We start from the raw sequence: 27,691 nt of genomic DNA on the forward strand, positions 1-27,691 counted from the left end.
AGTTACGACACAGGTTACCAAGGCCATATAAAAGCAAACCAAGCACTGGAGTTTATTTCTAGAGGTATAGAATTGAAAAGCAGAGAAGTTATGCTACACTTGTATCGAACCTTGGTTAGACCACACTTGGAGTACTGCGTACAGTTCTGGTCGGCATATTATAAAAAGGATATAGAGGTACTGGAGACAGTGCAAAAAAGATTTACAAGGATGATACCAGAAATGCGAGGGTATACCTATCAGGAAATGATGAACAGGCTGGGTCTCTTTACTCTTGAAAAGAGAAGGCTAAGGAGTGATCTAATAGAGGTCTTTAAAATTATGAAAGGTTTTGATAGAGTGGATACAGAGAGAATGTTTCCAAGAAATCAAATAGAGAATTCAGAAGGAACTTCTTTACCCAGAGAGTGGTGAGAATGTGGAACTCGCTACCACAGGGAGTGGCTGAAGTGAATAGTATAGATACATTTAAGGGGAGGCTAGATAAAATTATGAGGGAGAATGGAAGAGGGGGTTATGTTGATAGATTTAGATGAGGAAAGACAGGAGGAGGCTCGAATGGAGCATAAACGCCGGCATGGACTGGTTGGGCCGAATGGCCTATTTCTGTGCCGTATATCCTGACGTAAGAAAACTACTCGGCACTTGGTCTAAGCGTTAAACAAAGCTTTAATCAACTGTTTTACAACATGGAGGTCTAGTTGTGTCCTTCACTAGTTCCTGTTAAGAATGTCCTGCGCAAGCTGGGCTCGTGCCCGAGTATTTATACTCTCCCTGAACAGCGCCACCCGCAGGCCGCCCAGTATTATTTCATACGTCTTTCTTTCATGAATGACTGATTCATGTCATATCCTATGTAACAACACAGCAACAGGCCATTCAGCCCAACAGGTCTATGCCGGTGTTTACGCTCCACATGAGCCTCCTCATCTCACCCCATCAACATATCCTTCTATTCCTTTCTCCCTCATGTACTTATCTAGCTTCCCCTTTAAATGGATCCGTGCTATTCGCCTCAACTACTCCCTGTGGTCGCGAGTTCCACATTCTCAGCCCTCTCTGAGTAAAGAAGTTTCTCCTGAATTCCTTATTGGATTTGTTAGTGACTATCTTATATTTATGGCCCCTAGTTTTGGAATGGGTCCACAATGCAGCGCAACAAATCTTAAGAAAAAGGCTATGATACGCCAAACTGTTTAACGGTTTCACTCTGGGAAACTTCTGTCCCACTCAGCATCGTGATTGCTTTCACCTCATCAGCAAGAACCTGCTTGTTTAGAGGTGGCCTTTCCATTAGTCACAGAGATATATGCCACAGTTTGTTCATTGCTTAAATTATCATCCCAAAGATTGAACATTAGTACCTGATGAAGCGGTTTTCACACATAAACAAAAGCACTTGTCACATTGACGGCCCAAAGCGCTTGAGCCGTCAAGGTGAAAAAGACTCTGAAACGACACTACATTGGTTACTAGGCGATTTTCACACCTACAACAACAACTTGCATTTATATAGCATCTTTAATGTAGTAAACCATCCCAGGGCGCTTCACAGGAGCGTTAACAAACAAAACTGGACACCGAGCCACATAAGGAGATATTAAGAAAACCTTGGTTAGAAAGATAGATCTTAAGACGCGTGTTAAAGGAGGAGAGAGGGCGGTAGAGAGGCGGAGAGGTTTAGGGAGCGAATTCCAGAGCTTGGGGCCCAGGCAGCTGAAGGCACGGCCGCCAATGGTGGAGCGATTATAATCAAGGATGCGCAAGAGGCCAAAATTAGAGGAATGCGGAGGTCTCGGTGGGTTGTAGGGCTGCAGGAGCACTGTAGGGCTAGACAAAAGTGCTTGAACAAAGGGCTTAACACATTGATTGGCAAAAAGATTTTAACTGATCGGCATTAGCGAGGCAGTGTAATGCCTAGATGAATATATCCAGACTTTTGCAATGAATTCAAACGTTTCATTCATTTAACAGTTATCATTTAACAAGGACAGCGATCATTAGAACGGATAGAAATGGGATCTGTGCATGGAGATATTATTCTTTTAAATGCTTTATTCTTCATTGAGTTATGCATTTAGGTGGGCTTGACTGTACTTTTGACTTGTGGTCGTTGTTGTAATGTAGGGAAATGCAACAGCCAATTTGCGCACAACAAGGTCCCAATAACAGCAATGTGATAAATGACCAGATGAGTTGCTTTTGGTGGTGTTAGCTGAGGAATAAATGTTGGCCAGCTCACCACTAGAATCTCCTCTCCATTCAAATAGTGCCATGGGATCTTTTATGTACACCTGACTGGGCAGACATCTCGGTTTTGTTTCTCATCCGAAATACGGCACCTCCAGCTGTCAGCCTAGATTATGCTGAAGTCTCTGGAGGGGTCTTAAACCCACAGCCTCCTGAGTCAGAGACAAGAGGGATACCACTGAGCCAAGGCTGACACCTGCTCCAACATGCTGTCCCAGTGGAGTGTTGGACACAAACGCGTTCATGGTTCTTCACCCATGATCTCTTCATTTCAATTGTGCTGGAGCGTGGAGTTGCTCAGTGACCCACTTGTGCAATGCGTGTTGGGATAGCCCCATCTCCTAACAGTCTCCTTTGCCTCCTCCCACTGGAGGGAGACAGGACAAGCAACGTCTCACAGCTGAACAGGCTGTGAGCAGAGGCTTTGGGAGCAGCAGAATTACTGAGGGCCACAGGTGAAGGAGCGGGAATATTCCCAGGCCCTACCACTACCTTAGAAAGGATCTGTCACTCCAACATTAAACGCACTCTTATGGATAGAAAATTGAAACGGCTGCTCACTAAACATCAACTACGCCATCATTTGATTTGTTGGGAAAGAGCTGCCATAAAATTAAAGGGTCACTTTTTTCATTTATATCTGAGGGAGTAATTTGCATCAGAACTGTTATTGCAGAGAGCGATAGATTTTTGAATATTTTGGAATACTTTGCACTTGCTTGGATGAGTGCAGCTCCGACAACACTCAAGAAGCTCGACACCATCCAGGACAAAGCAGCCTGTTTGATTGGCACCCCATCCATCACCTTAAACATTCACTCCCTCCACCACTGGCACACCGTGGTTGCAGTGTGTACCATCTACAAGATGCACTGCAGCAACTCGCCAAGGCTTCTTCGGCAGCACCTCCCAAACCCACGACCTCTACCACCTAGAAGGACAAGGGCAGCAGGCGCATGGGAACACCACCGCCTCCAAGTTTCCCTCCAAGTCACACACCATCCTGACTTAGAAGTATATCGGCGTTCCTTCATCGTCGCTAGGTCAAAATCCTGGAACTCCCTCCCTAACAGCACTGTGGGAGTACCTTCACCACACGGACTGCAGTGGTTCAAGAAGGTGGCTCACCACCACCTTCTCAAGGGCAATTAGGGATGGGCAATAAATGCTGGCCTTGCCAGCGACGCCCACATCCCACATATGAATTTTTAAAAAAGGGATATGGGGATAGTGCAGGAAAGTGGAGATGAGGTCGAAGATCAGCCATGATCTTATTGAATGGTGGAGCAAACTTGAAGGGCCAAATGGCCGACTCCTGCTCCTATTTCTTATGTTCTTATCTCTTAAATGTGACATTATTGCACCAAATACACTGCACACCTGTTCCGATTGCTCTTCATGGAAAGCATATGCCGTAATATTAGTAACGAGGCACATTGACATCAAACTCCTTTGTTATTTTAAGGAAAGTGCTAACCTGAGATAATAAAAGGAATTTCATACAAACATGTAAAGGCGCTTCGTACCAATATCTCGCCACACGATTTCAACCCAAGTTTCTTTTTAAGTATATTGTTATAAAACAGACGGATTTTGAAAAGAAATTAAACTCTCATACACAATGATCATTTATAATTAGAATATTTATGCTTAAACAATAAATGTTGATGACACCATTGGAACAGTGGATGGGTGGAGCGAATGAGCTTGACAGGGTGAGATGATTGCACCTGGTTGAAATGAGACAATAACCAGTTCAGCCCTGGAGCTATTGACAATGCCTGTACTGATGTTAATTTGGTCCCCATCCCATCTCAAGTTAGTTCGTCCAATAACGCCATCACTTAGGCAAAAATGTTTTTTTTTTTTAATTGAGTAAGAAACACAAAAAAGCATGTTGAAGTAAACTGCACTTTAGAGTGGTTCGATTTTGAAACCGGTTTCCTTTCCGAATATAATAGCAATAACAACAGAAAACGCTGGAAAAACTCAGCAGGCCAGGCAGCATCCGTGGAGAGAGAAACAGAGTTAACGTTTCAGGTCTGGGACCCTTCGTCAGAACTGGAAAAAGCTGGATATGTAACAGATATTAAGCAGGTGCAGAGAAGGTGGGGGGGGGGGGAGGGGAGGAAGGAATTGAAGGAACATACTGTGCTTTGGTAAGAGGCAGGAAAGATAAAATGTTGCAAATGGGAATGGCAAAATCATACAGCATGAAAAATGGGGGCAGGGGTTATAGTTTGAAATTGTTGAACTCAATGTTGAGGCCAGAAGGCTTTAAAGTGCCTAATTGAAAGATGAGGTGCTGTTCCTCGAGCTTACGTTGAGCTTCATTGGATCAGTGTAATAGGCCGAGGACAGAGAGATCAGAGTGGGAGTGAAGCGATGAATTAAAGTGATAGGCGACCGGAAGCTCAGGGTCACCCTTATGGACCGAACGGAGGTGTTCCGCAAAGCGGTCGCCCAATCTGCATTCGGTCTCCCCACTGTAGAGGAGACCGCATCGTGAGCAGCGAATACAGTATACTAAATTTCAAGAAGTACAAGTAAATCACCTGGAAGGGGTGTTTGGGGCCCTGGACAGTGGGAAGGGAGGAGGTAAAAGGGCATCTGTTGCATCTCCTGCGCTTGCACGGGAAGGTTCCAGGCGAAGGGGAAGGGCTGTTAGGGATGGTTGAGGAGTGGACCAGGGTGTCGCGGAGAGAGCAGTCCCTTCGGAATGCTGAAAGGGGAGGTGAGGGGAAGATGCGTTTGGTGGTGGGGTCACGTTGGAGGTGGCGGAAATGGCGGAGGATGATCCGTTGAATGTGGAGGCTGGTGGGGTGAAAGGTGAGAACAAGGGGAACCCCATCATGGTTCTGGGAGGGTGGGGAAGGGGTGAGAGCAGAAGTGCGGGAAATGGAACGGACACAGTCGAGGGCCGTGTCAACCACAGTAAAGGGGAATCCTCGGTTGAGGAAAAAGGAAGACATGTCGGAAGCACTGGTTTGGAAGGTGGCATCATCAGAACAGATGCGGCAGAGATGGAGAAACTGGGAGAATGGAATAGAGTCCTTACAGGAGGCGGGGTGGGAGGAAGTGTAGTCCAGGTAGCTGTGGGAGTCAGTAGGCTTGTAGTGGATGTTTGTCGAAAGCCAATCGCCGGAAATGGAGACGGAGAAGTCAAGGAATGGAAGAGAAGAGTCGGAGATGGACCATGTGAAGGTGAGGGAAGGGTGGAAATTGGAAGTAAAGTGAATGAACTTATCAAGTTCAGGGCGAGAGCAGGATACAGTCATTGATGTACCGGAAAAAGAGGTGAGAGAGGGGACCTGAGTAGGACTGGAACAAAGAATGTTCCACATATCCCATGAAAAGGCAGGCATAGCTAGGGCCCTTTCCGAATAATCGGATGAAATAGTTTTTAAAAAGAAGTCCAGTCAAAAAGCAATGGGTCGCACCTTCATATTAGTGCGCAAATGTCAGCTGTGTCATTTGACCTTTCGGTGCTCATCTTCCTACCTCATTGCCATGCATGTTTCCAACGTATTTCACCTCAGGGATCCCCACAGTGTGCTGGCTGGAGTCCTTCCCTGAGATTGCAAGTACCCAGAGATCTTTCCCTGCAGGGAACCAAATAATTAAGCAATTTGAGTGAATGAGACAGGAAGACAGAGACACAAGAGCCCAGAATGTGAAGCCAAAGATTGATTCTTCAGTGTAATATGATCTGTACTGACACATTCAAATAGGAGCTGAGCGAATGGACTGAATCCTAGAGTACAGTTAACTAAAATGAAAGGGCACCCTCTTCATGTAAAAATGTTTGGCAAATCTTTTTTGTTCATTTATTTATAATAATAAAACATGCCAACACATACCACCAATGCCATCATTTTTGATGAAAATGATTGCCGCCTCTCTTCTGGCTCATTCCCCATCCCAAACAAAATAAGGTTTGCCAAACATTTTATCAGGAGGGCACTGCACCTTTAAAAAAAAAATGAAAGACTTGCACTTACATAGCACCTTTCATGACTTCGGACGTCCCAAAGCACTTTATAGCCAATGAAGTACTATTTGAAGTGTAGTCACTGTTGTAATGTAGGAAAAGCAGTAACCAATTTGAGCACAGCAAGCTCCCACCAACAGCAATGTGATAATAACCAGATAATCTGTGTTTGTTATGTTGAGTGAGGGACAAATATTGGCCCAGGACACCGGGGCTAACTCCCCTTGCTCTCCTTCAAAAGAGTGCCATGGGATCCTTTACATCTACCTGAGAGAGGGGACGAGGCCTCGGTTTTAACGTCTCATCTAAAAGACGGCACCTCCGACAGTGCAGCACTGGGAGTGTCAGCCTAGAACTTTGAGCTCAAGTCCCTGGAGTGGGACTTGAACCCACAACCTTCTAACTCAGGGGGTGAGAGTGCTGCCCACTGAGCCACGGCTGACACAATAGCAATGTCTGCACTTCTAAAAGTAATTCATTGGCTCTAGAGCACTTTGGGTCATTCTTAGGATGTGATAGGGGCTCTATTAGAAATCAATTAATTCAGGTTCCTATTGTTTTTAATGGCACACTTGGAAACTCCAGCATTAAAAGTGCTTAAAGATGTCATGGCATGTCATGTGATATATTCCCCAACACTTACACCTCAGTAACACCACATGCTAGTAATGCAGGTTGTACTGGTAACAGTGTAGAACTAGTTGCTTCTGTTCCTGTTAATGTCATTTCTAACAATGGAATTAAAGGTCACTTGAGCATCTTCTTTTTGATCTATCTTTTTTAATTTAAAATCAAATTTGAGCATTTTATAATCCAGCTTTCTTTTGTCCTCTGACAAGCTTTAGTGGATGAGCTATTATTTATAAGTGTCAGATATTGGGAGTGGGCGATTCTTTGTGTGGCTCACTCTATATCGGTTTATTACCATATAACAAGGTCAAACATGACATGCAGATAGAACACGGGCTGCCTTTAGTACAGTGCTGGTATGGCTGGCGAGATTGTCTCTCCTATAGTGTTAATGCCATACTGCAGTCATACTTCTTCCCAATCTGTCACTTCCCAAGGATAGTAATGTCCCCTGATAAACTCAATATGACAAACATTAACAAAGAGTGATAGTAAACTGTAGATAATCCCTGCACCGGCGTCACTGCAATTTATGCACAGTGACTGCATTCTGAGATAGGGAACACTGATAAATGTGCTACAAGGGACCCAGGCCTTTTATTTTATTGACATTTCCTACCAATGTCGGTCTTGGCTGTGCATTAATAAATAACACAAAATGCCAACTTATGCGCTCATTTGTAGACAAAGGAAAAGACGCCAGAGAAAGGTAATTTGACACAACATTGTATTCTCTGAACTGACGATCGCAAAAACAACTGGCTCCTGATATCAAAACAGATTCCACCACCCCCCCCCCCGCCATCCTTGAATATTAGGGATGTGTTCTGAACCACATTTGGATTGGGACATGTTGGATTTATTGCAGAAAAGTTGTAACTGGAGCCTGGTTTAGTTGAATGAGGTTTGGATTGTCTGTAATGACACTGCCGGCTCAGCTGGATGTTAAAGATCCCACGGCACTATTTAGAAGAAGAGCAGGGGAGTTATCCCTGGTGTCCTGGGCCAATGTTTATCACTCAATCAAGGGTGGAGGGGGGGTGTGGAGGGGTGGGAGGGTGGGGGGGTGTGGGAGAGTGGGGGGTGTGAGAGGGTGGGGGGTGTGGGAGAATGGAGGAGGGGTGGGAGTGTGGAGGAGGGGTGGGAGAGTGAAGGAGGGGTGGGAGGGTGGTGAGGGTGGAGGAGGGGTGGGCGGGGTTGGGAGGGTGGAGGGGGTGGGAGAGTGGAGGAGGGGTGGGAGAGTGGAGGGGGGATGGGAGGGTGGAGGGGGGATGGGAGGGTGGAGGGGGGATGGGAGGGTGGAGGGGGGGTGGGAGGGTGGAGGAGGGGTGGGAGGGTGGATGAGGAGTGGGAGGGTGGAGGAGGGGGGATGGGAGAGTGGTGGGGGGATGGGAGGGTGGGGGGTGGGAGGGTGGAGGAGGGGTGGGCGGGGGTTGGGAGGGTGGAGGGGGTGGGAGAGTGGAGGAGGGGTGGGAGAGTGGAGGGGGGATGGGAGGGTGGAGGGGGGATGGGAGGGTGGAGTGGGAGAATGGAGGAGGGGTGGGAGGGTGGATGAGGGGGGATGGGAGAGTGGTGGGGGGATGGGAGGGTGGGGGGTGGGAGGGTGGAGGAGGGGTGGGCGGGGGTTGGGAGGGTGGAGGGGGTGGGAGAGTGGAGGAGGGGTGGGAGAGTGGAGGGGGGATGGGAGAGTGGAGGGGGGATGGGAGAGTGGAGGGGGGATGGGAGGGTGGAGGGGGGATGGGAGGGTGGAGGGGGGGATGGGAGGGTGGAGGGGGGGATGGGAGGGTGGAGGGGGGGATGGGAGGGTGGAGGGGGGGATGGGAGGGTGGAGGGGGGGATGGGAGGGTGATGGGGGGATGGGAGGGTGGAGGAGGGGTGGGAGGGTGGAGGGGGGGTGGGAGGGTGGAGGGGGGATGGGAGGGTGGAGGGGGGATGGGAGGGTGGAGGGGGTTAATAGTCAAAGGGCCGCCTTGTCTGATACAATCGATGGCGAGGCAGAAAGTTGAACATTTTACATGGATTCTGCTGGCAGTGCCAGCCACGTTACCTGCCCGGGGCCTGCCCAGATTGTTCGATTTACTATGACCCCAGGAAATCAGTCAGGGTCAGAGGGACAGAGGCTTGGGGCAGGCAGATGTCCCACTCTGCCAAAACTGTGCTGCCATTGGAGCCAAAAAGGAAACTAGCTCCCAAGTTGGCAATGTACGAATTACAGAGGTATCTTCCGGTCACGTACTGTGGGACCTACGTTTTCTCCCCAGTTTTCTCCAATTTTCTCACATACTCCCTTGTAGGCAGTGACTCACGCCAGCGTATGGTTCTACCAGAGCTACCAGCCCTGCAGTGCCTCATCCAAGTGGGAACCCTTCATACATAAGCCTAGACAGTGGATGCCAGTGGGTGATTTGATCATTGGGGAAACATGCCTAACTCACCCAAGTCTACACACAGCACATTTTCAACAGGGGACACTGAGTGTGATCAGGAACAGGACCCTTGTCTGATTTTGCCTCTTCCTCGAGACAGGGACCCCTGCGTTACCTTTTATGTGGCATATGCTCCATATTAAACTCCGCACTCCTTGGCATTGTGCCGTATCAGTAGACGAGTGCAAAAGTGCTTCCTCCATCTGGTGTTTTAGCCGAGAAGCGAATTCATTTCAATAAATGGATTAATGCCTCTGATCAGATAGAGAGAGGGATTTCAAACAAATGCAAGTGTTCGGCCATTATTGTCCCGTAGAGTAATTTCAGGTCCTATGCCTTTTTAGATAGTGAGAACAGTAAGGTACCTGCAGAGGCCTTGCATATGATATACTTCAAACCAGTGTCAAATATAATGTCATCATCACCAAATATTTTGAGATGCTGGTTTTACATGGAGAGGGCATGTTAGCCCCTTGGCGACATCATCCGAAAACACAGCGTCAGTTTCCACATGTATGCTGACGACACCCAGCTCCATCTCACTACCTCTTCTCTCGACCTCTCCACGGTGTCTATATTGTCAGACTGCTTGTCCGTCATACAGTTCTGGATGAGCAAAGATTTTCTCCAATTAAATATTGGGAAGACCGAAGCCATTGTTTTCAGTCCCCGCCACAAACTCCGTTCCCTAGCCACTGACTCCATCCCTCTCCCTAACATCTGTCTGAGACTGAACCACACTGTTCGCAATCTTGGTGTCATATTTGACTCTGAAATGAGCTTCTGACCACACATCTGCAGCATAACAAAGACCGCCTACTTCCACCTCCATAACATCGCCCGTCTCCGCCATTGCTTCAGCTCATCCGCTGCTGAAGCCCTCATCCATGCCTTTGTTACCTCTAGACTTGACTATTCCAACGCACTCCTGGCTGGCCTCCCACATTCCACCGTACGTAAACCTGAGGTCATCCAAAACTCGGCTGCCTGTTTCCTAACTCGCACCAAGTCCTGTTCACCCATCTCCCCTGTGCTCACTGACCTACATTAGCTCCCGGTTAAGCAGTGCCTCATTTTCAAAATTCTCATCCTTGTTTTCAAATCCCTCCATGGCCTCGCCCCTTCCTATCACTGTAATCTCCTTCAGCCCCACAACACCCCTGAGATATCTGCGCTCCTCTAATTCTGCCCTCTTGAGCATCCCTGATTATAATTGCTCAACCTTTGGTGGCTGTGCCTTCTGTTGCCTGGGCCCTAAGCTCTGGAATGTCCAACCTAAACCTCTCTGCCTCGCTACCTCTCTTTCATCCTTTAAGACTCTCCTTAAAAACTACCTCTTTGACCAAGCTTTTGGTCACCTGCCCTAATTTATCCTTATGTGGCTCGGTGTCAAATTTTTTATCTTAAAATACTCCTGTGCAGTGCCTTTGGACATTTTACTACGGTAAAGACGCTATATAAATACAAGTTGTTGTTGCTGGTACACCTTATTAGCCACAGTACAGAATGAAAAAGAAGAAAAGTATTTACTGTCCTGTTTCAGGAGAGAGGGAGCAAAGTGCGAACAGTAGTCACAGATTTAGCAAATCATTGGTTGGAGTTAGCTTGTAGAATGCCTTTCTCTACTCTAGGCACTGTGCATCACAGAGAAATGATGTCTGACAGGGTTTGCGCTTCTGGTTCAGTTGAAAGGATGTAGTCCAGGCCCTGCAAGGGATGCCCTGATGTGAACTCAAAACTTCAAGCTTCCTCTGTGCCGAGTAATTTTTATGAAGCAATAACCAGACTAGGGGTCTTGCAAAAATATGTCTCCGAGGGGTCCATATTGATGTGTATGAGATACATAATGGGGACAGAGAAAGTAAACAAGGAACAACACTTTCAGATTATTTATTTGTAATTCATTCTCAGGATATGTGTGTCGCTGTCTAAACTGGCATTTATTGCTCATTTCTAGTTGCCCTGAAACGGAATTGCTCGCTCAGCCACTGCAGAGAGCAGTTAAGAATCAATCACATTGGGTGGGACTGGAGTTACATATAGGCCAGAGCGGGTAAGGACGGCAGGTTTCCTTCCCTAAAGGACATTAGTGAACCAGTTGGGTTTTTTAACAACAATCCAACAGCTTCATGGTTACTTTTTTTTTTAAACTGATAGCAGTTTATTTTTAATTTCCAGATTCTTTTTGAACTGAATTCAAATTCTCAATGGTGGGATTTGTGCTCACACTCTCTGGATTACTTGTCCAGTAACATAACTATGGCAGGCCAGGGCAGCAGAACAAGAGGACACAGGGTCAAGGTTGTGATGGGCAAGTTAAGGACAGATGCTGGGAAGTATCCCTTTACACAGAGGGTGAGCAACAGCTGGAATGGGATGCCAAGGCGGGTGGTTGAGGCCAAGACACCAGAAGTCCCTTCAGAGATGTGCTGTAATGGGAATACATTACAATCTATAATGGGTTGGTATTCCTGAAAGGGGGCAGATCAAATAGGTTGGGGCTCCCTCCATCCAAACCTATCTTATGAAGCAGAGGAATGACCATGGGCTAGGTAGGAGAGTTTTGGATGGTTACATTTTTAAGTTCCAGTTCGTATTGTCTATTGGTCAGCACGCAGCCTGGGGGCATTCCCTCCACTGCCTCTGTGCTCTCCAGCTGCTTGCCCAATGTCCAGTCTTGGATGAGCCTCAATTTCCTCCAGCTAAACATTGGAAAGATCAAAGTCATCGTCTTTGTCCCCTGCCAAATCTCCCCGGCCACTGTGTCAGGCTGAACCAGAATGTTTGCCATTTCAGGATCCTGTCTGGCCCTAAGCGGAGCTTCCTACCCCATATCCTCACAAAGACCACCTACCTCCCCCTCCGTAACACTGCTCACCTCCGCCCCTACCTCAGCCCATCTCCCACTTAAACTCTCACCCATACCATTGGCACCTCCAGACTCAACTATTCCAATGTTCTCCTGGCTGGCCTGCTAATTCTTCACCCTCGTAAACTTCACCTCATTCAAAACTCTGCTGCCTGTATCCTAAGCTGCACCAAGTCTTGCTCACTCATTACCCTGACCTCGCTGACCCCACATTGGCTTCTGGTCTTCCAACATCTTAAGTTTAAAATTCTCAATTTTTTGTTTCAATCCCTCTGTGCTTCACACATCTCCCTCTCTGTAACCTCCTCCAGTCTTACAGTCCCTGCCTCCTGGACTCTCTGTTCCCCTAACTCTGTCCCTTTTTGTATCCTCGCCTTCCTTCACTCCATCATTGCCATCAGGTGCCTGGGCCCCAAGCTTTGGAATTCCCTCCCTAAACTTAACAGCCTATCCAACTCCCTCTCTTCCTTTAAGAGACTCTTTAAAACCCACCTCTTTGACCAAGCTCTTGACCACCCTTCCCAATTTCTCCTTCTTTGGCTCAGTGTCCATTTCTGTCTTAAACCTCTGCGAAGTGCCTTGGGATGTTTTATCCCCATGTTATAGGCGCTATATATAATTGCAAGTTGTTGCTGTTGACAAGGATGACTGTGGCCTACCCACCAATAGCCATCACCCCTCTGCTCACGTACAATAATTTGGTGATACTTCAAAATCTTGCCCTTTGCTTCGCTCAGCAACTCAAGGTCCGATTTGAGGAAAACACTCGCTGTACAATGTGATTCAATAGCTGTGCAATGCGATTATTAATGATCTTTCATAAGACCTTCAAAAAAAGTTACATTGGTTGCTCTGCTCCTGCTTCGCAAGCCTTTTTCGCTCCTTTTCTCCTGGGATAGGAACTCTCCGAGCAGTGCTGGACATGGACTTTCTGCTGACAGCCTGCCTCTCTTAACTCTCGCCTACTCTTTGACTCAGATCATTAAACCGAGGAATGCCAGACCCCAGGTGAGGACGGGATCCATCTCCATTTGAATGCCCCCCATGGTTGAATAGACTGCTGCGACCCAAAGCCAATCGTGTGAGATACTGGAGGGTGGCTGGTGCTTGGGGAACAATACCCCAGCAAGGAAAAATGGATGAGAACCCTCCATACACTCTGTGTAGCAGTGTTTCATGACCCAAAGCACATAGCACATGGGTCAGATTTACATTATTATTATTGATAGTACTTTATATCAATGCATTCAAAAATATTAAATTGGAATAATTTCTGAGCATCGTTATTACAGATGCGATGTTACAGAACCCATTAAAAATAGAACAACATACGGCTGGGAGGATGTGACACTGTAGCTACAGAATGCAATACATATTGAGCAAACTACCTTGGGAGCAAGACAATACTTTAGTTAGAAAGTGCATTGTGAGACAATGTAGAAGGAAGGCTTCAATGAGTTTGAAGAAATCTTAACGCATCAGAACCCTGGGACTATGCTTCAAGAGGACGTTATATCAAAGCTGCTACCAGTGGTTCGAGAAGAAGGCCCACCCTCACCTCCTCAGGGCAACTAGGGCTGGGCAATAAATGCCGGCCTTGCCAGCGACGCCTAAATCGCAAGAATAAATTTTTCAAAGTATATCAAAACACACTCTCGTCCATTGATTGTGTCTCAGCCTAGCTCAGTCAGTAGCTGTTTCACCACGGGCTCAGAAAGTTGTGAGTTAGGGCTCCCTGGAATATAGAAGGTTAAGGGGTGATTTGATTGAGCATTTTAGGATTTTGTAAGGAATCGATAGGGTAGATTGAGAGAAACTTTTTCCGCTGGTGCGGGGGAGTCTAGGACAAGGGGACACCACCTTAAAATCAGAGCCAGGCCATTCAGGAGAGAAGTTAGGAAACACTTCTTCACACAAAGGGTGGTGGAAGTGTGGAACTCTCTCTCACAAAAAGCAGTAGATGCTGGGGCTCAATTAATAATTTTAAATCAGAGATCGATAGATTTTTGCTAGACAAGGGTATTAAGGAACATGGAGCCAAGGCGGATGAATGGAGTTACGATACAGATCAGCCATGATCTCATTGAATGGTGGAACAGGCTCGAGGGGCTGAATGGCCGTCACCTGTTCCTATTTTCCTAGACCAGGAGTTTGAGCTCATAATCTAAGAATGGCCAGTGCAGTACCGAGGGAGTATTGCATTGTTGGATGGGCCGTGCTTTGGATGTGACATCTGCTGCTGAAACCCTCATCCATGCCTTTATTACCTCTAGATTTGACTATTCCAACGCACTCCTGGCCGGCCTCCCACATTCTACCCTACGTAAACTTGAGGTAATCCAAAATTCGGTTGTCCGTGTCCTAACTCACACTGAGTCCCGTTCACCCATCACCCCTGTGCTCGCTGACCTACATTGGCTCCCAGTAAAGCAACACCTCAATTTTAAAATTCTCATCCTTGTTTTCAAATCCCTCCATGGCTCACCCCTCCCTATCTCTGTAATCTCCTCTAGACCTATAATCCCCCTAGGTCCTAAGCTCTGGAATTCCCTCCCTAAACCTCTCCGCCGTGCCACATCTCTCTCCTCCTTTAAGACACTCCTTAAAACCGACTCTTCGACCAAGCTGTTGGTCCTCTGCCCTAACATCTCCTTATTTGGCTCGGTGTCGAAAACATTTTTTGATAACACTCCTGTAAAGTGCCTTGGGATGTTTTATTACGTTAAAGGCACTATATAAATATACGTTGTTGTTGTTGTTAAAACCTACCTCTTTGACCAAACTTTTGGTCATCTGCCCTAATTTATAAAAGACCTGAATTTGCTGGAAACACACGCCAGAGTAATGGCGCATCTAAAGCGTACGACGTTATTATGGTGCAGAAACTGCAGGAAATTATGGTGAGAGTGACTTCTGCCATTACGTACACCACGCCATAATTTCCTGGGACTTTTGCGCTGCTCCATAGAAACCCTCGCCGCCAAAGTTGAACAGCTGATTCTCATAACCCGGCCCTCTGATTAAAATCAACGGCGACAGCGGGTTTGCTGAATTAACAACACTGCGATGACCACAGCCACTTAGACCACTGCAGAGTGACACTGGTGGGCTGTTTGGTGCAATCACAGGAATCGTAGTTTACTGTTCAAATTAAGAAATAATTATGTTGCCCTCATTAGGTGCTTTTTTAAATTATTCAGCGGTGCAGTTCTGACAGTGTCTAGGATCACTAGTGCAAAATGCAAAGCAACAAAAATTAGTGATCACATTTACACTTTAGTACAATCCAATTAGCAAGTCAGAAATAGCACAGCGATTACAGACTGCGTGAGAAACTAAAGGCCTCTAGTTTCTGTGTTGTTTGTAGAACCTCAATGGGAAGGGGGGAGGAAGGGGGAGTCACTGTTCCACTTAATGAACTAACCAGACAGATATAAAAACAGTCCTTAAGGAGAATCAGTGCTCTATAATTTGAATATGTGCTTGTTTCTGCCCATCAGCTCAACCTTCAAACATCTATTTAAACACCGAGTAGCGTCACAGTGGGTTTTTACATTAGCCATTGGTTGCATCGCTCTCGATCCTCCACTATGCTCGCTGCGGCGTATTCTAATTATATTTCCGGCAAAATTGTGGCATAAATTCGCCACTGGTGGATCAGTGAGCACAACGGTCTAACTTGTGCCGTTCTTTTTAATTCGTTTTTACGGGATGTGGGCGTCGCTGGCAAGGCCGGCATTTATTGCCCATCCCTAGTTGCCCTCGAGAAGGTGGTGGTGAGCCGCCTTCTTGAACCGCTGCAGTCCGTGTGGTGAAGGTACTCCCACAGTGCTGTTAGGGAGGGAGTTCCAGGATTTTGATCCAGTGACGATGAAGGATCGGCCGATATACTTCTAAGTCAGGATGATGTGTGACTTGGAGGGGAATATAACCATTGTAGTGGAATCCAGGCCAACGTTACACTAATACATTTATTTAGGTCATATCACTCCGACTACCCACAGGCATAAGCTACACTCTCCGCCCTTTCTCTCTCCCTTCCCCTCCCCTTCCATTGCTCTCCTTCCCCTTCTCTCTCACTCTCCGTCATCCACCCTCTCCCTCTCCCCTCTTCCCTCTTTTCCATCTCCTCCCCTTCAATCCTTTTGCTCTCCCCTGTACAACCTGCACTGTTACACCCTGTACAATTGGCATTATTACACTCTATAAAATCTAGAGCTTCCAGCTCACCCCTCAGCCCTGCTCCCAGCTCACCATCAGCTCCACTCCCAGCTCACCATCAGCTCCACTCCCAGCTCACCCCTCAGCTCCACTCCCAGCTCAGTCCTCAGCTCCTCTCCCAGCTCACCATCAGCTCCACTCCCAGCTCAGTCCTCAGCTCCTCTCCCAGTTCACCATCAGCTCACCATCAGCTCCACTCCCAGCTCACCATCAGCTCCACTCCCAGCTCACCATCAGCTCCTCTCCCAGCTCACCATCAGCTCCACTCCCAGCTCGCCATCAGCTCCTCTCCCAGCTCACCCCTCAGCTCCTCTCCCAGCTCACCATCAGCTCCTCTCCCAGCTCACCATCAGCTCCACTCCCAGCTCACCATCAGCTCCTCTCCCAGCTCACCCCTCAGCTCACCCCTCAGCTCCTCTCCCAGCTCACCATCAGCTCCACTCCCAGCTCACCATCAGCTCCTCTCCCAGCTCACCCCTCAGCTCCTCTCCCAGCTCACCATCAGTTCCTCTCCCAGCTCACCCCTCAGCTCCTCTCCCAGCTCACCCCTCAGCTCCTCTCCCAGCTCACCCCTCAGCTCCACTCCCAGCTCACCCCTCAGCTCCTCTCCCAGCTCACCCCTCAGCTCCTCTCCCAGCTCACCATCAGCTCCGCTCCCAGCTCACCATCAGCTCCTCTCCCAGCTCACCCCTCAGCTCCTCTCCCAGCTCACCCCTCAGCTCCTCTCCCAGCTCACCATCAGCTCCGCTCCCAGCTCACCATCAGCTCCGCTCCCAGCTCACCCCTCAGCTCCACTCCCAGCTCACCATCAGCTCCACTCCCAGCTCACCATCAGCTCCTCTCCCAGCTCACCCCTCAGCTCCTCTCCCAGCTCACCCCTCAGCTCCTCTCCCAGCTCACCATCAGCTCCGCTCCCAGCTCACCATCAGCTCCGCTCCCAGCTCACCCCTCAGCTCCGCTCCCAGCTCACCCCTCAGCTCCACTCCCAGCTCACCATCAGCTCCTCTCCCAGCTCACTATCAGCTCCACTCCCAGCTCACCCCTCAGCTCCTCTCCCAGCTCACCCCTCAGCTCCTCTCCCAGCTCACCCCTCAGCTCCTCTCCCAGCTCACCATCAGCTCCGCTCCCAGCTCACCCCTCAGCTCCACTCCCAGCTCACCCCTCAGCTTACGGACTGAGTGGAGGTGTTCCACAATGCAATCACCCAATCTGTGTTTTGGAGACCAAACGCAGATTGGGTGACCGCTTTGCAGAACTCCTCCGTTCAGTCCATAAGGGTGACCCCGAGCTTCCGGTGGCCTGTCACTTTAATTCTCCGCTCCACTCAATAATAATACAATACAATACAAATCGCTTTATTGGCATGATAAGGTACATCTTATGTTGCCAAAGCATCAAAATACATTTATGGTTGAACACATAAACGCGGTTCCATTCATACAGTGTATAAACAGGTACATCCCTGAGTTTATAAATATATTTTCGCCTTGTTTATATATACTCTTGTCTTAGTTTACTGGTTGTCCCTCTGTTCATGGCAAGCTGTAACATAGTGTGCCGCCAGTGTTACACAGCTTCTCTCCTCCCCCAGTAGGAATGGGAGTTTTTGGTTGTCAGTCAGATTTCTGAATTCAGGGCATATTTGTGAGAATTTTTGATAGAAATTCTCTCTGATGCCCTGATATTTTCCACAGGCTGTGAGGAAGTGCATCTCTGTCTCAACTACTCCCTGACTGCAGTGAGAGCATATCCTGTCTTCTCTTGGCAGCCTGGTCTGCCTGTGTCTGCCTTTTTCGATCGCTAGGCTATGTTCGCTAAGTCTGTACCTTGTCAAGGTTCTTCTCAGTTTGTTATCCTTTACCATGGTCAGGTAATCAGCTATGTTGTATTGTCTGTTTAGGGCCAAGTAGCAATTGAGTTTGCTTTGGGTTTTTGTTGTTTCTGCCCAATATGACAGATATTTTTCCTTTTGCTTAGCGACGATTGTGTTGGGTCGAATTCTTTGTGTTACCCTGTCACTGTCCTGGGGCTGGTTATTGTTAGTATTGTTATTAGTTACTTTATTGAGTCCCAGGACTAGTTGACTGAGGGTATTCTTCTTTATGGTCAGCTCTTGGCATTTCAGGGCGTCGTAGTGATAGCATTGGGGGTTGCTCATTTGTAGGTGATTCCAAAATTTGGTGGCTCTTTTTTGGATAGTGATTATTAATGGGTATTGGCCTAGTTCCGCCCTGCATGCGTTGTTTACTGTTTTCCTTTGAGTCCGGAGGATACTTTTACAGAATTCCGCATGTAGGATCTCAATTGGGTGTTTGTCCCATTTTGCCTCTCGGACCTCAGCCTCTTACACTGTTCCAACAAAGCTCAACGTAAGCTTGAGGAACAGCACCTCATCTTTCGATTAGGCACCTTACAGCCTTCTGGACTCAACATCGAGTTCAACAATTTCAGACCATAACCTCGGCCCCTGGGTTTTTTTCCTCTTTTTTCTCACATGGCAGCTGTTGATGAATCTGCCATCGCCAGTTACACCTCATCTAGAGTATCTTTTTGTTTCTTAACTTGTCCCATTACCATCTCATTTTGCCTTACACCATCATCCCTTTTGTCAGTCACTCTCTCCTGCCTTCCAGCCTATCACAGACTCTCCCTTTGTTCTTTCCTCCCCTCCCCCTTGTCCTTCCCCCCCGGCACTTGTTTAAAAATCTCGCTTCTCTAACCTTTTCCAGTTCTGACGAAGGTTCCTCGACCCAAAACGTTAACTGTTTCTCTCTCCTGACCTGCTGAGTGTTTCCAGCGTTTTCTATTGTTATTTAAGTTAAAATAAAACTTACCTGCCAGTGTCTTCGGCAGCCCCTTTAAGGACCACTGGTTCAGAGCCTGAGAAATGAATCGCAGCGCAAACTCCGACTAGTTTAAATGAATTTTTGTGGGAAATTGGGCGCAGGGCCCTCATTTCAATATTGGAATCAGGTCTAGGCCTCATTTCAGGCAGGCACCTAGGGCCGCCTAAGAAAAAAGGCCCTGACGAATTTTGCGGCAGTCCCAAACGCGCGCGTGCAGATCGCCGCGGGCCCTCGCTCCGCGAAATTAGTCACCATTGCCCGTTTCACGCCCACGAAATGGGCGCAGTGATGCTGAATTAATGGCCCTGGAAATCTCGCTCAGAAGCATTGTGTTGATTTTAATGCTGACACTTTAACTGAGTCTCCTCAATTATTTAAGCTGCCAACAGCACTATACGAAACTTCGGTCCATTAAACATAACCTAACGGGATGGAGTTTTACTCCCGCTATATGAAGTGTGCGTTTTATTCTTTCAATTAATTCTGACAGCAATATTTCTCCCCCCTCCTGATCATGTGCGGTCGAGGCATTAGCTCACTACAAGCTGAATGACTTTCTGATAAGATTCAGTGACCTGGAAGTACAGAACAAGATTCAACCTCATGGTGACTTCAATCCAAAAAGCACTATTGTAAACAAAGAATAGGCTCCACAGTTCCATGAGGCTTTTACATGTACTTTTGTAATCTCTTCCCCCCCCTGCACCCCCCCACCACCCCCCTGCCTTCCGCACTTTAAAACGGAACGGCTGTCTCTGTGACTGGCCACATCGACTCAGTGAAATCCTCCAACTGAGGGCAGGGTGTGTCGGTGCTGCATTGTAACTCCAGGTATGTGTGTTACTCTGCTGATCGGACAGGAGATGAGAGGTGACATGAATCAGTCATTCATGAAAGAAAGACTTATGAAATAATACTGAGCGGCCTGCGGGTGGTGCTGTCCACGGAGAGTATAAATACTCGGGCATGGGCCCAGCTTGCGCAGGACATTCTTAACAGGAACTAGTGAAGGACACAACTAGACCTCCATGTTGTAAAACAGTTGATTAAAGCTTTGTTTAATGCTTAGGCCGAGTGCCTAGTAGTTTTCTTACGTCAAGATGTAATGTTAGGACTTCACACTATTCACAGGCATGGTGAGCCAAATGGCCTTCTTCTGCGCCGTATCATTCTACGATTCTGTGGTTTATGATGTTTTTATTACCACCATACAACAACAATAACAACAGCTTGTATTTATATAGCGCCTTTAACGTAGTAAAACGCCCCAAAGAGCTTCACAGCGCATAAAAAAAGCTGAAAAATTTGGTTCAGACCAGTAGAAATAGCAGAAAATAGGGAGCAGAATTTCTTATTAAAAAGAAATAGCTTATTGTTCTAATTTCTGAAAGTGTAGCTCTTTGATTTACGAAACCATAGAAGGCAGGCACCAACTTTGTGGCTCAGTGGTCCCTCATTCATAAAATGGACTGCAACCTACATTTACAAAGTGCCTTTCACATAACGGAATGTAGTGATACCTAACAGGAGGTGGTGTGGGGACTAACTAAAGGATGCAATCCTAAAGGGGGTGCATGAACAGAGAGATCTGGGGGTATATGTGCACAAATCATTGAAGGTGGCAGGGCAGGTTGGGAAAACAGTTAAAAAAGCTTACGGGATCCTGGGCTGCACAAATAAAGGTATAGAGTACAAAAGCGTGGAAATTATGATGAACCTGTATAAAACACTGGTTCGGCCTCAACTGGAGTATTGTGTCCAATTCTGGGCACCGCACTTTAGGAAGGATGTGAAGGCCTTAGAGAGGGTGCAGAAAAGATTTATGAGAATGATTCCAGGGATGAGGGACTTCAGTTACGTGGATAGACTGGAGAAGCTGGGGTTGTTCTCCTTGGAGCAGAGAAGGTTGAGAGGAGATTTGATAGAGGTGTTCAAAATCATGATGGGTCTGGACAGAGTAGATAGAGAGAAACTGTTCCCATTGGCAGAAGGGTCGAGAGCCAGAGGACACAGATTTAAGGTGATTGGCAAAAGATCCAAAGGCGACATGAGGAAAAACTTTTTTATGCAGCGAGTGGTTAGGATCTGGAATGCACTGCCTGAAAGGGTGGTGGAGGCAGACTCAATCGTGGCTTTCAAAAGAGAGTTGGATAAGTACCTGAAGGAAAATAATTTGCAGGGCTATGGGGAAAGGGCGGGGGAGTGGGACTAGCTGAAGTGCTCTTGCAGAGAGCTGGCACGGGCTCGACGGGCCGAATGGCCTCCTTCCATGCTGTAACCATTCTATGATAACCCTCCACATTGGCAAGAGTTGTGAGAAAGTGACCGAAACCACGGTCAAGGAGGTAAATATTGAGGGAGGCTTTCAAAAAACGGGGAGAGAGGTATCACAGCAAAGACATTTGGGAAAAGAATTCCACAGTGTTGGGGTTCAGGAAGCCTGTGTCACTTTTGGTGGAATGAAGTGGGGGAGGGGGCCGAACGCATGGTTGGCCCGAGTTTGAACAACAGAAGGTGCATGCTGGGACAGATGGCCAGGGAAGATTACGCAATAGTGTGCAGCTTAAAGCCACACGAAGTAACATCTCAGCCTGGGACCTACCGCAGAGTAAAAACGATTCGGATCTATTTTTGAACATACGTCCCCCAGGACAAAGCTATAAAAAAATCCTGTCTTTTCACTGCCAGTTAAATCTACAGCACAACTGTTGATAATAACAAATATATTTGCCACCCAGTTGAAAGCCTGTAATTAAAAAGACAGTATATATGTTGCACCGAAGGTCACATGAGAATGTCGTATCATGAACTGACCTCAGGAAATTGCCCTCTACAGGGCTGCCATGCCATTTCCATTACCAAAATTGGGCGGTTTCCATCATTTCTGGGGATCTGCCTCCACCCCCCCCACCACCCAACCCAACATGACCACCCTGGCGATAAAGGTGAAAATCTACCCCTTGACCCCTCGAGGGTAGGTTACCTACCTGCACAAGCCCAGTGCAGAGCTGGTAGCGCATATCGGGAAACGAGAGAAAGGTTTGCATTTATATAGCGCCTTTCACAACCTCAGGACGTCCCAAAGCGCTTTACAGCCAATGAAGTACTTTTGAAGTGTAGTCACTGTTGTAATGTAGGGAAAAGCATTTGCACGTCCACAACCCATGATTTTCAAAGCAGAGCGTTTACCTTTAAAGTAACATCAATCGGCACTCAGCTCTGTGCCAGTTTGCCCTGTGTATCCACATCCACGTTTGAGGTGATTTTGCCGGTAGTGGTCCAGCGCTGCAATACTTCGATGTGTTTGTCATTGGTGTTGGTAATGCCAACACCATATTAAATGAGCTTGTGCACTGTGCCAGCTCTTTCCTCCAATTCAGAAGGTTGTGGGTTCAAGTCGCACTCCAGCAATATGAGCACATAATCTACGCTGACACTTCAATGTAGCACTGAGTGGGTGTTGCATTATCAGAGGTGCTGCCTTTTGGATGAGACATTAAACCGAGCCCCCGTCTGCCCTATCAGGTGGATGTAAAAGATCCCGTGGCACTATTTGAAGAAGAGCAGGGGAGTTATCCCCGGCCAATGTTTATCCCTCAGCCAACCTCACTAAAACAGATTATCCGGTCATTATCACATTGCTGTTTGTGGGAGCTTGCTGTGCGCAAATTGGCTGCCGCGTTTCCTACATTACAACAGTGACAACACTTCAAAAAGCACTTCATTGGCTGTGAAGCCTTTTGGGACGTCCTGAGGTTGTGCAAGCTTGTTCTTTCTTTCTATGATGCGCGGGGTGACTATGTAAACCATGAGCTCATGTTTTACCGTTATTCTATACAACTCACAGTTACTGCTTCCACATCCAGCACAGCCTATTGGCAGTTTTTTTTTTAATGTATCCATTCACGGGGAGTGGGCGTTGCTGCAAGGCTGGCATTTATTGCCCATCCCTAATTGCCCTTGAGAAGGTGGTGGTGAGCTGCATTCTTGAACCGCTGCAGTCCGTGTGGTGAAGGTGCTCCCATAGTACTGTTAGGGAGGGAGTTCCAGGATTTTGACCCAGTGACAATGAAGGAACGGCTTCCAAGTTGGTTCGTGACTTGGAGGGGAACTTGCAGGTGGTGGTGTTCCCATGCGCCTGCTGCCCTTGTCCTTTTAGGCAGAAGAGGTCGTGGGTTTGGGAGGTGCTGCCGAAGAAGCCTTGGCGAGTTGCTGCAGTGCATCTTGTAGATGGTACACACTGCAGCCACGGTGCGCCGGTGGTGGAGGGAGTGAATGTTTAAGTTGGTGGATGGGGTGCCAATCAAGCGGGCTGCTTTGTCCTGGATGGTGTCGAGCTTCTTGAGTGTTGTTGGAGCTGCACTCATCCAGGCAAGTGGAGAGTATTCCATCACACTCCTCACTTGTGCCTTGTAGATGGTGGAAAGGCTTTGGGGAGTCAGGAGGTGAGACACTCGCTGCAGAATACCCAGCCTCTGACCTGCTCTTGTAGCCGCAGCATTTATGTGGCTGGTCCAGTTAAGTTTCTGGTCAATGGTGACCCCCCCTAAAGTTAAAGGAACCATTGCTCACTTTGTTTAAAGGCCACACCAAAGGCAATGCTTTGTACGATAGGTGTGATTCATTATTGTGCCGGCTGCAAATAGAACTGTCAGAGCAACTTTGCCTCCTTAATGGTGCTCTGTGCCATGCTCAACGTCAATTGGTGATGACATCTGCATTAGCCTTTCCCTGTCCCACTCCAGCAACAGGCTCACATTCTCGGACAGCATTAATGGGGGGCGAAGGGGAACAGTTTGCAGTATTTGTGATTTTACAAATCTTTTTAACAGCAGGCATCGCGCTGCTGAATATCCCCAACACTTAGCATCATCGCAAAATGTAGAGGAGCCTGCTCATTGTATGTGCCTTCCTCACTAATACAGGTAAAACATCCTCTGTGTCACACACTATTCATCCAACATGCTTTATAGAGCCTGAAGTCTGTGCGGTAGAGAATTTATCCTGAAATAAGCTTTAAGGTATTAGTAAATCTCTGGTGGCAGTGCCTTTGTTCAGTTTCTGACAATAAGCTTTTTATGTAGACATGTGAAACGGTGATGGAGCTGAGAGAGAGACTTCAGAAAGGAGCTCCACCCCGCCACCTACTGGCCAGAGTTGCAGCTACATTGTGACCGTTGACATAGCAAAACTGTCTGGGAACTGTTGACATAGCAATTTGCAATTGTAAATGTTGACGGGAAATCTTGACTAAAAATTGTGACAACAGGACATAGTGTTTGTGTACAGGAATCGTGCACCCTATGCAATTTTAAGAATATATAGACATATGGGTCACTGCACCTTAGGTAAGAGCAGTGGGAAGAGCATGTTAAAGGCTCTTCTGTTTTTTTATTTTGTCTGCATGCTATATTTAGTGCACTCATTAATGCGTTTGAGTAAATTCCTCGGTGTTATTTAAACACCGATGGCAACCTGTTTAAAGTAAGGACAGTATTTTATTTTATTTCCAGTTTTGAAAAAGGGTTTCGACCCGAAAAGTCAACTCAAATTTCTCTCCACAGATGTTGCCTGACCTGCTGAGTTTTTCCAGCATTTTCTGTTGTTATTTCGGATTTCCAACATCTGCAGTATTTTGCTATCGTATAAAGTAAGGACAGCAATTTGTGCAAACACATTAATGGGTGCACTAAAAGTAGCACACAGAGGGAATTAAACCCACAAGTTAGCTCCCCCACCCCATATAAGCTGTTGTGCTACTACATTTAGTGGAGTGCCAGGGCCCAGCAACTCCCGACGGGGTGTCACGCAGCCAGAGGCAGCCCCAGAGTAAACGTGCCGAATCTGCTAAGACCACCCAGGTCATTCTGCGGGAGCTGGCCTTAGTGAGTCCAGTGAGATTACTCTGGCTATTGCAGTCGGTTCCACGAGACCTGCAACTCAGCAGCCAGCAGCACCAACGCCCCCCAACCCCTGCCCCCGACTTTCCCCCCACCGCCCCACCAAATGCAATCACTAGGAATCACCTTGGGGGTTCTTCCGATCGGCCGCTGTAACTTTGGCGGAAGATCGGCAGGAACCCCAGATAACCAGCATTTCCGCCAATCTTCCACCAAAGTTACACCGGCCGATTGGGAGAATCCCTAAGGAAATTCCCGGTGAATATGAAAGCAACTGCAGAAAATACTTCAAAAGGTAATTGGTGTAAGAGTGCCTCTACTTTTAAACATCAATGTAGGCGTCCTTCGTTAACAAACTGGGTCCTTCCTGCTTTAAGGAGAGATTCTTACTAATTATTCTTGTTTTCAAACACCAAACTATTGGATAGGACTGCGACAAACCTCAAGATCATACTGATATAAACATAAGGCTTGTTTTTGTTTAAATGCCGTCAAGGGAACTAGTTTACTGAATCGTAACAGGATGAGGATGTGAATGAAGATCAGTAAAGCCACAGTCAGCAATCCGAGGTGCTTTGGGGAATTGTCATTTCAGCTGCATCTGATAAATTAGCTGCCTGTGCTCTCGGGCTGAATGTTTGCACCACAATCATTCTCCTACTGGAGTTATTAGGCCTCACTGTTCAAACAACACTCCTCTTAAACAAAAAGAAACCGCAACAGATAGAAAAACATAAAGAAAGACTTGCATTTATACAACGCCTTCATGAACGCCAGACGACCCAAAGCACTTTACAGCCAATGAAGTACTTTTTGAAATATAGTCACTGTTGTAATGTGGGAAACACGGCAGCCAATTTGCGCACAGCAAGCTCCCACAAATAGCAATGTGATAATGACCAGAGAATCTGTTTTAGTGATATTGATTGAGGGATAAATATTGGTCAGGACTGCCCTGCTCTTCTGCGAAATAGTACTATGGGATCTTTTATGTCCACCTGAGAGAGCAGACGGGGCCTCAGTTTAATGTCTTATCCGAAAGATGGCACCTCTGACAGTGCAGCACTCCCTCAGTACTGCACTGGAGTGTCAGCCTAGATTTTTGTGCTCCAGTCTCTGGAATGGGACTCGAACCCACGACCTCCTGACTCAGAGGCGAGGGTGCTACCAGCTGAGTCACAGCTAACAAAAAGGATATTAAAGTTATAAGGGGGAATTTTGCAATTGGCGTGCACCAGTTGCATGTAACCGGGCTGGGGTGGGGGTTAATCCTGAGAGTATGCCTCATGTCTACCCTGTGCTGGGATCCCTCAATAGGGTATCCTTGCCCCTAAAATGCTGCTGGAAGGCCGACTGCCGTCCTTCTGTGCCATAAACCTCTACAATTCTATGAAGTCACTTTACCACATGAGGCTCCTTGGAGGAGTAGCTACACGATCGGTGATGCAGCAGGGAGCGAGCACGGGCAGGGAGATTATTTTAGGTGTCTTTTAGCAAAGCGCAGGCACTGTCACGATGGGCCGAATGGCCTCCTTCTGGGCTGTAAGCTCCTATGGTTCTAACATATGGCTAATGTGAGTTGCATTACCTTTACTATTAGCAAGAACTGACAAAACAAAACGAGCAAAATGCAATTGCAAAAACGCACAGCAGCCTAGACTTGCTAAAATGGGGCACTCAATGGACTTTTCACAGCAGGTTGTTCCTGGCTATTCTCGGAACCTGAAAATTCCCCAACGGTTATCATCTTGTTCCTTCGAGGCAGTTCTTTTAAAAGAAGACACACACACAAGAGTACAGCAGTGAATTCTTCCAGCCTGGGCCTGATTTTGAAATGAACACCATTCATTGATTAATCAGGTCTTGAACCTACCTTGTGAAGAACGGCCGATGCTGTAAAGGTGAGTAATGCCGGGGTAGTTCAAATGAATACACTTGAGGAATCTTTGGAGTGCACTGAAGTTGTGATAGATGTAGCCATCAAAGCAGGTGCTGGGGCTCAGGATAAAATCCACAGTCTGGGCAGAGTGCAGGTCACGAGCTGTATTCTCAATGGTTATTGTCTTTGAGACTGGGAAATAGCCTGGGGCACTGACCTGCAAAGACAAATTACAAGCTTGGGTCTAGAAACAAGTATTGCAATTTGAGTGAGCCATTTTAAAACAATGGTAACAGATTTGATAGCATGATTCCAACTTTCCATAAATAAAACATAGTAAAGTCCAGCAACAATTCATCAGGGTGATTCCTGGGGATGAAGGAACTGAACTACGAGACACTGGGTAAATTTGGTGGTGTTCCCTCAAGATGAGGAGGTTAAAGGGTGATCTAACTGGGTTTTGTAGGGAGTGATGCTGGATAGGGAAAGACTCTTTGCTCTTGTAGGGGGAACCTGAACAAGGGCAATCTTAGAATTCAAACCAAACTAGTTAGAAGCAAATCCGTCAGAAAACACAATTGCTAGAAATTGGGCACCTTAGCGCCTCCGGAGGACGTTAACAGGGCGCTAATCACTTACTGACCGGGCGCAGCAAGAAGATCGACTCCCACTATATTCG

General features: G+C 47.2%; 1 protein-coding gene across 1 annotated transcript in view; it reads right to left on the reverse strand.

Moving 5' to 3' along the window:
• Window positions 1–27,691, reverse strand: part of LOC147102416 (carboxypeptidase D-like) — a 256,138-nt gene that overhangs the window by 114,768 nt on the left and 113,679 nt on the right. Inside the window, exons 17-18 of the mRNA XM_085964833.1 lie at window positions 27,007–27,229; window positions 5,752–5,852 (exon numbers count right to left, since the gene is read on the reverse strand). Coding sequence (XP_085820959.1) covers window positions 5,752–5,852; window positions 27,007–27,229 — 324 coding nt within the window. The remainder of the gene's footprint in view (window positions 1–5,751; window positions 5,853–27,006; window positions 27,230–27,691) is intronic.

This window comes from Somniosus microcephalus, chromosome 22 (genome assembly GCF_052327205.1).
Source record: "Somniosus microcephalus isolate GS21.2 chromosome 22, FLI_Smic_1.0, whole genome shotgun sequence".
In the NCBI taxonomy this organism is placed as follows: domain Eukaryota; kingdom Metazoa; phylum Chordata; class Chondrichthyes; order Squaliformes; family Somniosidae; genus Somniosus; species Somniosus microcephalus.